Source organism: Stegastes partitus, unplaced genomic scaffold, assembly GCF_000690725.1.
Source record: "Stegastes partitus isolate 25-593 unplaced genomic scaffold, Stegastes_partitus-1.0.2 Scaffold2127, whole genome shotgun sequence".
NCBI classification, from domain to species: Eukaryota; Metazoa; Chordata; class Actinopteri; family Pomacentridae; genus Stegastes; species Stegastes partitus.
The window spans coordinates 68,427-82,870 of NW_007579858.1; the positions used below are offsets into that span (position 1 = coordinate 68,427).

At 42.4% G+C, this 14,444-nt stretch overlaps 2 protein-coding genes across 2 annotated transcripts; both read left to right on the forward strand.

Annotated features, from left to right (window-relative positions):
* The first annotated feature begins 1,853 nt into the window (after positions 1 to 1,853).
* On the forward strand, positions 1,854 to 4,666 carry mylpfb (myosin light chain, phosphorylatable, fast skeletal muscle b). Its single transcript, XM_008304074.1, has 6 exons — positions 1,854 to 1,958; positions 2,523 to 2,621; positions 3,689 to 3,869; positions 3,996 to 4,074; positions 4,160 to 4,208; positions 4,298 to 4,666. Exons 1-6 carry the CDS (start codon positions 1,956 to 1,958, stop codon positions 4,397 to 4,399), a joined length of 513 nt encoding a protein of 170 aa, XP_008302296.1. The 5' UTR covers positions 1,854 to 1,955; the 3' UTR covers positions 4,400 to 4,666.
* Positions 4,667 to 8,180: 3,514 nt separating this feature from the next.
* Positions 8,181 to 14,229, forward strand: LOC103374051 (post-GPI attachment to proteins factor 3). The gene is made up of 8 exons (XM_008304076.1): positions 8,181 to 8,507; positions 9,783 to 9,880; positions 10,079 to 10,231; positions 10,375 to 10,437; positions 11,025 to 11,086; positions 11,370 to 11,506; positions 12,582 to 12,786; positions 12,983 to 14,229. Exons 1-8 carry the CDS (start codon positions 8,219 to 8,221, stop codon positions 13,044 to 13,046), a joined length of 1,071 nt encoding a protein of 356 aa, XP_008302298.1. The 5' UTR covers positions 8,181 to 8,218; the 3' UTR covers positions 13,047 to 14,229.
* Positions 14,230 to 14,444: the final 215 nt, after the last annotated feature.

Genomic DNA, 14,444 nt, shown 5'->3' on the forward strand with positions numbered 1-14,444 from the left:
GTCTGTTTCAACACCTGCCAGCCAATTAGAACTGATCATTTTCACAGAAAAGCCAAAACAAAACACTGTGCAGAACCTCTGCTAAAATTAGCTACATATTGATTTTAAATCAGGTCCCATCTGATCAGAATAATTAAATAGAGTGTAAGACATCATCAGAAAGCTTCTGTGACCAGAAATGTCCTTTAAATACAAGTTTTTATGACATTAAACCCACTGATTTCTGATACAACGCCCTGTTATCCACTAATCAAATATTATTGATGACTTGTCTATAAACCAGTGAAATAAAATCAGAAGCGTCCTTGACTTCAAGTCAGACAAATGCACGGGGTAAAAAAAGGACAGGGCAGTTGTCTGGAGGCAAGCAGGCCAAGAAGGGCAAAGTCTGTTGAATTTTAGAAGAGAGTCAAAATGGCTGATAAAGAGAACGGTGGGGGGCAGCAGAGCTATTTCCGTCTGTACAGCTGTCTTGTTTTTATGGTCTTTGACTGGTCCTTCTCCCTCTGTCTGCCTCTCTCTCTCTTTTCACCTTCAAGCCCACAGCTTGAAGCAGTGCCTCGCCACCGTCTTTACGCTGAATCAACTTTTGTTTCCTTCGCTGCAAATTATTCTCTCTGGTTTCACTCATCAGCAAACAAATCTCAGGTCAATTAAAATCAATTAGGAAAATACATGTACATACATTTTAAATAGTCAGCAATGTTGCTCCTTTTAGAGAATTTAGGTCATATTTTGCTGCTTGAAATACCAGTGGGCCAACAAGCGAGCACAGACGCGGTATCGGTTCTCGCTGGTGCTGGATCCCAATACATAGCTCAGCTGTACAGTGGTGTGATTGATGGCAGCCTATGGAGCTCATATATGGTGTTTAGTGGGTGGGTCACTGTCCTCCTGTTCTAAAGAAACTATACTGGGAGCGTCCAGGAGGAACCTAAATTAGTGCAACCATGGTGGGAAAACTGCACATTTAGTCTAATCGTCATTTGCTGTTTTCCATCACGGATGTGAGCAACGATCACAGAGGAAGACCCTGTGATCACAGCACTGAATAGAATCTTTATTAAGTTTAATGTCATGCATGTAAACAGCTTCATATGGTGTCTAATCTGTCATGTTTTTCTTTTTCAGATCCCAATTTGTGACTCGAACACACAGTATTTCCACACAGCACTTCCTACTCTAAGTATTAAAAGTCTGTTTGCATTTCTCATTGATGCGTTGTCACTGTTTCTAGACGCCTAGTAGTCGAGTGTCATTACTGGATCCGGACCAGTATCCATCAGCCAACAACTTTCATGACTGTTTATAAACCCTGATGGCTACTACTGATCCGGTAGTAGTACGAAACGTATCATTTAGACAGGTGATGACTTCACGATATGCTATCTGCTGGCACATCGGGCCGCTCGGGGTGTTAATTAATAGAAAGCAGTGTCCAGGTCGACGGCAGGACAAGCTTCCCATCTGTGTGTGTGTGTGTGTGTGTGTGTGTGTGTATTATAATCACAGGTTGTGTTTTGTTCTCTCCATGTGGATATAAAGGTATCAAAAATAGACACAACAAAGACTCTCAGTATGTCAAGAAGAAAACAGGGAATGAGGACAGTTCAGTTTATCCCTCTTCGTGTCCTGTTTGTCCATTTGGCCATATTAGTCCACAGATTCCACCAAAGTCATTCCTATGTGTTGGCATTGAATTCACCTCATTCCAAGACTCTTGCGGCCTATTTTGGAGCATCAGTAAACCGATCCGCTCTGTCACCTCCTCGCTCCTCCCTCTTTCTCTTACTTTCCCTCAGCTCTGTTTTCCTGCCAAACCTGATGGTGCGGCTAAAGTTAGCCCCCCGCGGGCTAGTATATAAGGCCCCAAGGATTCAATGCTTACATGTCAGTCACATCGGCTTGGCGTAGGCTTCTCTTCTTGACCACCAACAACCCCACAAACTTGAGAGATGGTGAGTGTGGAAGAACAGTCTCTAGGATCTTCTCTGATGAGATGAGCGCATCACTGATACATTTGCTATCTGGATTACCAGCATCCCATGAAGTGAAAATTGCGGGAGTCTCTTAAATCAAGCCTCCCAACTCTGGATTTGGACCCAGTTTTAACTTTTATCTGCTGGCTTGAACTAAAGTTTGGCTAACACACAAACCTTATAATGGTGTGATAGCAAAATACAATATTTTGGGGGATAAATGCCTCCTAATTAAATTAATCAAAGCTTTTATGTAGTGTTCTGAATTGAATGATAGTTTAAAGATGGACAGTATTTTATTTTATTTTTTAAGGGAAAAAAAATGGAGCTCTTCACTCTAAAGTGGGGTTCGATTGGAAGATTGGCACAAGCCACCACATAGACCTGCTCACCTGTATGTTTCAGGAGAGTCTGAAGAACAATAGAGCTGTATCCATTAAATTTAGATCCTTTTCTGACCAGATATATCCAGAATCTGTGAGTTTATGTGAGGTCTATGTGCTGTGTGTTTGAAGTGTATTTTACCTTTTATCATCTCCTCAGGCACCCAAGAAGGCCAAGAGGAGGCAGCAGCAGGGTGAGGGTGGATCCTCCAATGTGTTCTCCATGTTTGAGCAGAGCCAGATCCAGGAGTACAAGGAGGTAAAATTTTTCTCCATCACATCTCAGACACTTCACGTTTTCTAGTTGTAAGATCTGAGGTCCTTTGTGGTGCTCGTGTAACTGATGACTCCACGCGTAGTTTGACCTCGGAGGTAACGCGAGAAAGCTTCCGATCAGTTTAGCTGCGTGACGGCAAGAAATGTCGCCATCAGCATGACAGGACGGTAAATCTGAGCTTTTCTGATGACAGCAGCTACCTCTCCCCTGTGCTAGCTCAGTAATTCGGCTCTGTGACTCCACTGGAATGCAGCCCAACAGCTGGTGGACGGTAATATTAATGAAAGCAGGAAAGAGGGGCTCAAAGCAGCAAGAACAAGAAAACATTCGAGATCCTACAGATCGGTTTACATTTAGGGAGGAATAAGTGCAACAAAAATGTTTATTTCCTTCCCCCAAAACATTTTTTCCCCCCAACATTTAAAGTCATCGTGCTTTGCTTAACAAGGGAATTATTGTTGCGATTGCTAAATAATAAAATCAGGATTCATTTGTGGGATTTAGTCGAGTATCCAGGTATAAATGAAAGAGAACACAATGGCTACAGTAGCTCATCTGACCCTTTATAGACCTCAGAAGGTGAAAGAACATTGGCGACAGGGTCAGAAGATTTAGTCACAAGGCAAAAGGATGACAGCTGTAATCAATACCTTCTCCTTAAATGTCGCAAGGGGCTTGTCTCACATTCCGAAACCATTTTAACACCTTAGAAAGACAAGTGGCCGACCAGCTGCCAAGTCCCAAAAGGTTCCCAATGCCATCTTTGGTTTCATTGGTTGCTACGCCCTGCTATGTGGAAGGAGTAGCGGATAACAGCCCCACATTTACACGTATACGTTGGCAGGTCATCTCACGCAAATGATTATGATTAGCAAGTCTTATGATTAAGACTTGTGAGACATGTGAGAATCTCAGTTTTCACAGTTTCCAGTAACTGTATTTTCGTTGGAGGAAGGTCTTTTGAATGTCATCCGCCTCGACCACATTCACCGACGGCACGACTTAGGTTTTGTGTTCTTTGATTAATCGCTCCTTTGTGTCTCCGGCAGGCTTTCACAATCATCGACCAGAACAGAGATGGCATCATCAGCAAGGACGACCTCAGGGACGTGCTGGCCACCATGGGTCAACTGAATGTGAAGAATGAGGAGCTGGAGGCCATGGTGAAGGAAGCCAGCGGCCCCATCAACTTCACCGTCTTCCTGACCATGTTCGGCGAGAAGCTGAAGGGTGCGTTGACACCTGGACTTAGACTAGTCAGCCCTCCCTTTTGGGTCACTTCATATCATTCATTCATCCTAATATAATTCTTGATTCTTTCTGGATCAAGACTAATTGACCTTCTTGTGCTTGTAGGTGCTGATCCCGAGGACGTCATCGTGAGCGCTTTCAAGGTCCTGGACCCCGAGGGCACTGGCGCCATCAAGAAGGAATTGTAAGGGCTTTAACCTTTACCTTATTGTCGAGCACTTTGAACTCTTTGTGGCATAATATTTAATCATTCTTGTTTACTTTTCCAGCCTTGAGGAGCTCCTGACCACCCAGTGCGACAGGTTCACCGCTGAGGAGGTGAGCTGACTGGTCTTTGTCTCATTCTGCGATTATACCCTCCTCTGTTCAGGGTTTCTAAGACTTTCCTTTTAATCCCTCCTCTGCAGATGACCAACCTGTGGGCTGCCTTCCCCCCTGATGTGGCTGGCAATGTGGACTACAAGAACATCTGCTACGTCATCACACACGGAGAGGAAAAGGAGGAGTAAATCCTTCTCTCTCAAGATCTCCACCACCGTTGAAACCAATCCTCATCAAACCATCTACTCACTCCCTATCCTACAACGCCATGGCTTCCTTGCACACACTCGCGTCCAGGCCCGCTCTTTCCACTTGCCAGTTCCACACAAAAAGACTTGTCTCCTTTATCGAGATACTCCGTAAGCGGACGGAAGGCTGTGGGGGTGTTTGTGTGTGAGTACCAACAGGGGAACATGGGATTATTTTCAATAAAAAATAATCTTGTGACACTGAAACACTCTCTCTATCTCTGTCCCTGCCTCTTGTCCCTCCTCCTTTTCCCCATCACTCATTCTGTCCTTCTTGTGTTGAGGCCAACAGTGCATGCATCATACCTACGTACAGTGTGCATGCATATGCAGTCCATCGTATACAGGTCAAAACGTTTCTTGGGTGCTGTGGTGCATGCACAGTAACTCGCTTGAAACAAGTGAGCAGTCTGACCCCGGCGGTCTGTTAGTCTCAACCTGACACAGAGTGTTTTATGGATCTCACACTTTGCTTGTATTGGAGAGGAGTGCACAGTAAAAGAGTGGGAGTACTGTACTATAATAGTTTACCTGCCCCGCCCTTTTTAATCACTCTCCCACTCTCCTGTACACAGGTCTGAACGGAAAAGTTGCAGTGAAAGGAGAGAAGCATGATTTTTTTATTTAAAAATTTGAAATCCTGTAAATAGAGAAAGAGATGGCGAAAGATGGCGAGTGGGAGGCAGGAAAGAGGAAATAAAAACATCTTTGTTTTTGACCCTTCTTCCTCCTTCTCGCTGCTGTTTCTCTCCTGTTGTTGTGACTGTGTCTGTGTCTCCACTGTAACGAATAAAGAAGAACAAATAAAATCCACTATCTTTCGTACGACGCTGTGTCTGCTGGTTTAAGTGGGAGTGTGGGTGAGAGCAGCACTGACTGGAATATGCGTATGGTGAAGCTTTATCAGGGTTTGAGTGGAGTAAGATGTAAGCTGTGGGTAAATGCTGGTCAAAACTGCTGACCTTTAATGTCTGTCCATCATCCCAACAGAGAGCAAAATCATTTCTCAATGCAACTCATGATCCTAAATATGCAGTACAGAGGGACAAAATAATAGAAACACCTAACATAACCACAATAAGTCAAACCTGCTAAGGAGAAGCACAGCGTTCTATATTCAGATCAACTGCCGCCTTTGCATTGTTGCCTTTCAAGTCCTTTACTGGTCATTACTGAGCCATAAATAAATGTGACAACATATGAATCAGTCAAATGGAATATTTAATGATGCTCTGTTGATTGAGCGATTAGCAGACGTGGGTTCACTCAGTTGTCAAGGTTGGAGGTACTTTATTTAAGGTTGTTTTATGTGGTGTCTTTTTGGGCATCCAAGTTATACATAACCTACACATACATGAACTATAATGTCACTGTTAGCAGCCTCCAGGCTTTTTAAAAGCTCATATAAAGCTGTGGTTTTAGAGGTGGTTTAGGGCTGGTGGGTTAAATTCTTCAGACACAACTTCTACAAAGACAAACATGAGCAGAGCCCATCATTTACTTTTAGATTTCAGTGGTTTACACTGTATGAGAATAAAAGTGTGACAGCAAGCCAGCTTCATGTGTACCCCATACTTGCAAAACTAATGGGTTCCCATTTGTATTTATTGCTATTTAACTCTCTGCAAACCAAACCATAGCAGATGGTTTGAAAGGTTATTGCATGTTTTTTTTAATCATCATAACCATTTATCATTGTCAGTTTTAACTAATCACATGTGACTTGCTATTCCATGGGGGAAAACAACTATATCTAACCTTAAAACTGTGATATTTCATCAAACTCATTTTATTCTATATATCTTATTTTAAAATTGGCAAAAATAAACTGCATGCACTAACTAGATTCTGTAAAAGACAAAAAAAGGTTGGGCTCCTCTTTTCAACTGTGAAGTCATCAGTAAATCAGCTGCAACCAAGAGTCACGTGACAAAAATTCAGGGGACTTTTTGGCTGAAGTGCAGGCTGTTTACACACTTTAGATTAGTGACAAATGTGGAAACCAATTAAAAAATGTAGTGCTTCTGTATGTAAAGTGAAAATATATTTTATTGGTAAAACCTGTGTACAAGTGGAAAAATGTTGTACGTATTGATTCCAGATTTTAATAATATTCAAAGAAATTTAGTTTCTTTCTTTCTTTCTGATTCATGGTATTATAACGGTGTTATAATGGACAAAAACATTCCTGAGTTCCCTCTATTTCCAGCCAGGGTTGTGCTGTTTCCAGGAAGGGTTTTCCTTCTTTCACTTAACAGATTTATGATCCATCTTGCAGGCTTTGACATTTATTTGTTTCCTTCCAGATTTTAAAGTTAAACTCGTTCACATCTAAGTAAAAAAAAAAAAAAAAAAGGTGTCTGCTGACAGTGAGGACGTTTCCAAACATACTTCAAATCAAACCAAGACAATCATAGCAGGCCACATTGTCATTTTACATCTAGAAGTGGCTCAGCGTGTTCAGCTCTGCCACAGCTGACATCTCTCTGAAGTGTCAACTAGAAGGTGTTATCATCTGGACATGTGTCATCAGTGTACTTTCCTTTGTTCTTGGGTTTCCTGGAGCTGTTGCGTAACTTTTGGACATGTTCCAGAAACCAAGAACTCCTTTCACCCTCACCAATGGCTCCTATAATAAATCCTAATAGAAGGGGTTTATTTGCTCTTTATTCTGCTACACTGTGAAAAAAAATCCTCTTTTAATCAGTTTTTAACTGTAAATTTTTTTTTAAACAATGTAGGAGTATTTTATAGAATTCCCCTGTATGGGTAAATTACAGGTGAAAACTAGTAACATTGAGGAAAAAATGTACTGATTTACACATGAACTGTTAAAAAAAAAAAAAGTAATTAATGTCCAAAATTGTAAGTCGTTCGTTTACAATGCATCACGCAACATTACAGTATTTATGCAGTTTTTTTTTTCTTTTTTTAACCGTTTTTGAACGTCACACTATTAGGGAGGAGTCCCTTATTTATAACCATCATCCTGTTCTGACTGACCCTGTAACTGGATTTGTGAAGGGATCTAACCCTAAGACACATCCATCCTCCACCAGAGGAGGGCAGATCCTCATCAGTTAATAAAAAATAAAAAATAAAAATCTCGAGGCAAAGATCATTAAAAAATCATGTCATAAAACAGAAGGGAAACAAAAGAAGGGCTCGTAGAACACTGTAGCAGTTGTGATATCAAACTAAATCCTAGTAATATAATACATAATAAAGACCTAATCATTTAACAATTATTTAACTAATAATTCATCATAATTATTATTATTTCCGGTTCCTAACGTTGATTAAAAGTCTATAAAGCGATATTTCGCAACTGAAAACACCGTTAACCAATACGAAATGTACAAAATCAATAGATCAATGCGTCACGTGACCCAGTGACGTTCAACCTGAAACAGGATGTAAAACCAACTGCGACAAAACCTGCTGCCTTCAAAGTTAAAGCTCCTAACAAGGCACTTCAAAATACCGAGACTGTATCTAACGAATAAGCAGGCAAACGAAAAGTACATTATTTTTCTCCGCTATGTGGGAAGGTCATGTTGAACTGTGATCTGTGTGCAGCTTTATAACTCGACGGTTTGTCGCTCCAAATACACGCAGACGTTGTTTTATTGTGGAGATGGCGGCAGGAGGCGCAGTGTGACAGCGGACGGTGACCAGCAGCGGCGGAACACCGGACTCTCTGACTGTAAACACTTCAGGCCCGGTTTGTCGCCACAAAGCCGGGATGGCCGTGTGCTGATGCGGACTGTGGGCTTAGTGCCGCCGTCGTCCCGCCGTGCCTTCGTGAGTCCTGACGGGCCGAGAGCCGCCGCCATGGCCGCAGCGTCGCCCCGCTGCACATCTGTCAGACTCCCCGCTCTCGCCGCTGTGGTCCTGCTCCTCATGTCGGCGACCACCGTGCAGTCCTCTCAAGGCGACAAGGAGCCGGTTTACCGAGACTGTGTGAAGCAGTGCGTCCGGACTAACTGCACCGGAGCCCGGCTACGCGGCTTCCAGTCCGCCCAGCCGCAGTACATGGCGCTGACAGGTGAGTTGCTGTCGGCCAGGTAACTTAGGCTAACTTAGCTCGCTAGCTGCACACCTCTCATCCCCCACATCCACTGAACTTACATATATCATGTTTTAACATTCTCTAAACGAACCTCATGACTTTGTAAACAGTCTCAGTGTGTTTGAGTGTCCATGCGGCGGCTTTGTGCTGATTCCTCTGCGTCTGTCATGGCTGCTGGGTGACTTTTAATCCCATATATTCTCTCATCTTTGACGTTTCTGGAAACATGTACAACAGCCGGTTCAACAGGCCGAGCGGGGTGTCACACAGCCCCATTGTGATCCCACCCTTGCCCCATTATTAACATTTGTATAGTGTGTCGATGGTGAGATTTAAATGCACAACAAGTTGGCATCTAATCAACTTGCAGAGAGGATCAGAATAAAGGCCTCTTTATCTGCAGCTATAAATACAGACAGCACAGGTTCACAGCTCCTACTGACTGTTAATGTTATTGTACATCTGAAAAACAAGTCCCTGATTTTGTTAAACCAGTTGTAACAAAATTATAACCTAACATTTTTTGTTCATTTTTATTTTTTTAAATTCATCAAGTCACTTATTGCTTTGTACACTGGACATAACAAGTAGACGTTTTGTCAGAAAGTCTATAACCATCTGTGGGAATACATAATCACATGAGAAAAATCTATTGGTGGTAAATAATCAGTAGGTTGATAATCATCATATATGAAGAAGGTCGATGTGTGAGCTCTTCTAGACAACTTCTATAGGATTGTTTTGTAAGAATGCTCAGAAAACATTGTGCACAATGTTCAGGTTAGAAGAAAGGCTGAGCAGAGATTGTATGTTTTGGTGTAACATGCAGCTCCTGAACATGAGTCAGACCATTGTGATACAGTCCATGATGCAGATTGGGCAAGATAAAGAATAAGATTTAATACATTCTGTGACAATATTTCGTTGCCCTTGAGAATAGCTTGGTAGTCTTTGTCTAGTGTACAATAAAGCTACAAGTGGACCAGAGATCAGGGATTCTGCTCATTTTCTTCCTCTCAAGTGGATAAAAATATTTTAGAATAATTCTGTGAATGCTGTAGTCAGATAAAAATCTCTATCATAAATTATTATTTTTTGCTTAAAATGACTTGTTGATAAGTCCCCTTTGCTTTACAGTAAATCAAAAAGGTTTACAGATTTATTTAATTGTTGATAAATCCTAAGACAAGCTCAACGTGACCATCTGATGTGTGTCTGCACCACCCTCAGCTCTTTTCTCTTTGTTCCCAGGTTGGACCTGCCGGGATGACTGTCGCTATCAGTGCATGTGGACCACTGTGGGCCTTTACCAGGCTGAGGGCTACAGAGTCCCTCAGTTCCACGGCAAGGTCGGTACTTCTAATAGATCACACCAAAGTTAAAAAAAAAATCTACCAAAAAAATCTCATCTTAATGACATTCCACTATTAGACATAGTTTTGAATCATAAGCTTTAGATTTATGACTTCCTGTGCTTCAATTGTGTTTCACTTGAACTACTTTGAGTTACGTCTGAAGTTACAGGTGATGCGTTTTATTTCTCTCAGTGGCCGTTTGCGCGCTTCCTGTGTTTCGAGGAGCCGGCGTCTGCGCTGGCCTCTCTGCTTAATGGCCTGGCCTGCCTTCTCATGCTGCTGCGCTATCGGAGCACGGTGCCACGCCAGAGCCCCATGTACCACACCATCAACGCCTTCTCTCTGGTGAGTTTATCCACGCGTCTCAGTGAGGTGGAGGAAACGACAACAACAAATGAATGCTCTGAAAGTCCACCGTGTCTGCTGTGACTTTACACAAGATTCACGACAAAAGTTAGCACGTTTAACAAGAGCCCGTGTTTGTTTAGGTGTCTCTCAATGCCTGGTTCTGGTCCACGGTGTTTCACACCCGGGACACCTATCTCACTGAGGTAAGGACTCATAAATACCTATAATACAACAATTCTTGTCCATTTGAGGGCAGAATAAAAGTAACAGCAAAAAGAGTCGTTGGCTGGTCAAGTTCTTCTGACTAACATGATGTTTAGCTTCTAATCTCTCACCTTCAGGCCCATTTTGGTCCAATTAGTTCTGAGAAAGTCTCAGCTTGATAGCTGGTAGCAGCTGTTTATACGGCCAGCTGGCGAAAGCTGTTGTAGCTAAATATACACATCAGCAGTCCGAAACAAAGAGCTGAGCGCAACTAAAAGCAGCCTTTTCAGATTACAGGCAGTCATGTGATTCAGTGTTAATTAAAATAAAACACCACCTCATGCAACTTTATTGTGTTCTCATGGGAGAGCCACTAAAACACCTTTGAACTGCCCGACCACCTAACGAGATGTGGGTTCTGCTGTTTCCTCTGCTAATGAGCTTAGCAAATTAGTAACATCCTAATGCAATTACTGACAAAAGGAGGGTGCAGTATATCTTTAAAGACATCCACAAATCCTTCTGTTGATCTTGACGTTGTTTTGTGTAGGTTGGAAAAGGTTTTTAAAACTTCCTCTCTTTTCAGAAAATGGACTATTTCTGTGCAACAGCCGTCATTCTTTACTCAATCTACCTGTGTTGTGTCAGGTAAGCTCCACAGCAGGTCTTCCATGTGTCCTGCTAATGATGTCGGAGAGCTCAAATCACATTCAGAGCTACTAATCACTGACTGGTTTATATTTCTGTCTGCTATTTTCAGGATACAGTTTTGATATTTACCAAACAACAAAAAACGAGCTAATATTTGCTTCAGCAGAAGTCAGTAATGTTGTCAAAGAGTCTGGGAATCTTTTAAAAATCAGCTTGAACTCTCCAAGTGTGCAAGTTCTAACACTGTCTGTTCCCTCCTTGTCCCTCTTCTCTTTGCCAGGACTTTGGGTCTGAGGCGACCTGGGGTGTCCAGCATGGTGGGAGTCCTGCTCATCTTGGCCTTTACCTCTCACGTGTCATACTTGACCTTCGTCAGTTTTGACTACGGCTACAACATGGCTGCCAACGCAACCATCGGTACAGTAAAAGCTCAGAAGTCTCATTGAAGCTCTTGTTAGGGTGGGCATTTGTGGGGAAGCTTTCCGACTGTGCTCCAGATTTTCATTTACTATTTTTATGTGGAATAGTTTGTCCAATTTCACACACAGAGCTGCTGTAGACAATGCTGAAGATCAATAAGTGGTGAGCTGCGTCAGTACACATAATAAATCTACACTTTGATCAGGGACAAGTGGGATATTTAGTTTGAAAGCACGCGTCGCTTTAGTTCTCACAGTAGCAGCCTCTCAATAACGTTTATGTAAAGCACATGGGCACTACATGTACTCCACTGTTTGTTTTGTTTTTTTAACCCTCTGAACTTAAAGAATTTTTGGGGTATTTTTTGCTCCTGTTACACTTTTACTCACTGTGGGCTCATGTTTGACTGCGATATATCTGCACTGTATGACACGGTTATAGCACGAAAAAGCAAAAACAAAAAAGCAGAAGTGGAATTTCTTTGAATATAAGTGGTAAAAAATGGTGACTCTGCATACGATAGATATTGTACTACTTGAACTTGTTCTCAAACTTGTCTCCTCTCTGCTCAAAGTAAGCACCGCCTCCAGTTCAGCTGAAAAGTCCTGAATTGTCGTCACTTTGTTGGTCACAGCGGAGTCACTCGTGGCTTTACGGTTGTTCAGAGGAATGCAGAAATTTTTGTTTTTTATTGGATCCACTTAGAGCAAAAATTTTGGCAATTTTTTAAATGAGGCATGTAGAATAAATTGATTTAGATGAAATATCAGGATTTTCAGCTTAGATTTGGTTTATTTTGCTGATTGAACTCCACATCAAAGATGAATAGTTCAAGGACCTTCAGAAATGTGAAGCTCTGATGAATTGCGTCCGTTTTGACAAATTCTGGCTCTGATGAATGGTGTAGTTTGGCAGGTTTTTTGAAAAAACGCATTTCAAACATGCTGGTGGGTTTTTGAGTTCAGAGGATTAACACCTGAATTGCAGTCATTTCTTTTTCACTGTTACTCAGCTCACATCGTTATTTTCTTGGTCTCTGAGTTCATCATCACCACTGTTTTTGTCTCTAAAGGCATGGTGAACCTCCTGTGGTGGCTGTGTTGGTGCTGGCAGAACCGGCGGACTCTACCGTACTGGTGGAAGTGTGGCCTGGTGGTGCTGCTGCTTCACGGTCTGGCTCTGCTGGAGCTGCTGGACTTCCCTCCGCTGCTCTGGATCTTAGACGCTCACGCTGTCTGGCACCTCAGCACCATCCCAGTGCACTTCCTTTTCTACAGGTTTGTCCTGCCAGTGTCTCAGAGCTAAAGGGCAGCATGTTAGGCAGTATCTGAATAGGAAATTATTTTTATGTTTGGCCTTAAACAGTCAGTTAAATGGAGGAGAAATGCGATTGCTAGATGTGCCTTTGAGAAGGGAAAACATACAGACATACGTACCTGACGGTGAATGATTCTTACTTTGTTTCATCTCCAGTTTCCTGATAGACGACAGCCTCTACTTACTAAACACAGAGAAGATGGGTGTGAAAGTGGAGTAGGAGGAGCTCATCGCCTCTTCACCACGCCTACACCCGCGCACCTCTCCGATCAGGGCAGCCGGACACCCGAAACACGGAAGTAGCTCAGCCTCCCAGATGACATGCATGACACCACTATGACTTCCATCAGAGTAGACTTTGTTTACATTTTTCGTTTTTTTAAAAATTTTGTTGTATTTATTTGAGGGTAATTTCTCTCTTTAAAAAAAAAAAGAAGAATTGTCATGATTGATGCTTGCTCTACTTTGCCTTGTACCGACTTACGTGTGTGCTACCGTTCAGTTGCTATTCATCACAAACAGCAGGACAAGATGAAGGAACAAACGTTTTGCTTTCTACCCGGTTTTCCACCTCGCGATTGGATTCGCGTCCCGTTTCTTGAGTCTTGTGCACACCTGAAATCGATTTCCCCCGAAACCCACACTTTTGACTTTTTTCTCGCCAGCCTCTTGGACGTCCCAACAAGACTTTAGCTGTGCACAAATGGCACTTTGCTGTGGCTGACAATAGATGGCACCAAATCCTTGGCCTGGGCCATCACAACATGCTCGGTCGCGGTTCAACATGTGTCGTCTGTGCCAAAAGTGGACTGGCAGAGACAGAGAGGTGCCCCTTGTGAAGAGGCCTGCCAGCTGATTGTTCTAGAGAGAGGGGGAAGGGGTTCATGTTGGAGGCCGTTCTAGCTGACTGTGTTTTTTCTCCTCTCTTTTCTCACTATCATCACACCTTTATTTTTGTGCCTCCCTTGTTTCCACCGCTGCTTTTGTTGGCGGCTCTTCGTTATCATTCTGTTTTTTTCTTCTTAATTTTCATCTCAATCATCTGCCTTAGTTGTTTTTATTTCTGTTGTTGGAACAATTTTGTGCTTTATTCTGTTTGGTTACTTGATTTTGAACTTTGGTGGGATATGCCTGATGATCATACAAGTTTAATCACCTGGATTGCCTTTTAGTGTAAGAAGTGACTGAGGTAGGGAGAATAAGCAATGCAACAGGAAGATGCAGCAGTCAGGGTGTCGTTTTTTTTGTTTTGTTTTTTTTTGTTTTTACATCAGGGGATTCTAATAAATTCTGGGGTTACATTAGGTAGTGTGAGTGAGGGAGTGAGTGTTCATGTGTTTGTTTTATTATTTTTAGATTTTGGTTGCATTTCTTGCTGCAGTATTCCCCCAAAACTCACACACCACACCAGCTGCTTTAAAGACAACCGCTCCATCATGTACAAAAAAATAATAATATTCCCTCCATGTCGGCTTTTACTCTGTATGAGCTTGTTTTTTTATTTTTTTGTTTCCCTCTCAAGAGTCGACACCAAACGTTTTGAATTCATTCCGTGCCTGTCTTCGTCCCTCACAGCTTCCCTTCCATATGTGCACTTTACGAGTGTGTGTACATTTAC

What these genes read in the sequence shown, in the direction of transcription:
- mylpfb (XM_008304074.1), top strand. An exon ending in GTTCGGCGAGAAGCTGAAGG is followed by an intron (nt 3,870 to 3,995) that starts GTGCGTTGACAC and finishes TTGTGCTTGTAG; the next exon opens with GTGCTGATCCCGAGGACGTC. An exon ending in ACAGGTTCACCGCTGAGGAG is followed by an intron (nt 4,209 to 4,297) that starts GTGAGCTGACTG and finishes CCTCCTCTGCAG; the next exon opens with ATGACCAACCTGTGGGCTGC.
- LOC103374051 (XM_008304076.1), top strand. Translation starts at nt 8,219, where the DNA reads ATGCGGACTGTGGGCTTAGTGCCGCCGTCGTCCCGCCGTGCCTTCGTG. An exon ending in ATCTACCTGTGTTGTGTCAG is followed by an intron (nt 11,087 to 11,369) that starts GTAAGCTCCACA and finishes TCTCTTTGCCAG; the next exon opens with GACTTTGGGTCTGAGGCGAC. An exon ending in GGCTGCCAACGCAACCATCG is followed by an intron (nt 11,507 to 12,581) that starts GTACAGTAAAAG and finishes TTGTCTCTAAAG; the next exon opens with GCATGGTGAACCTCCTGTGG.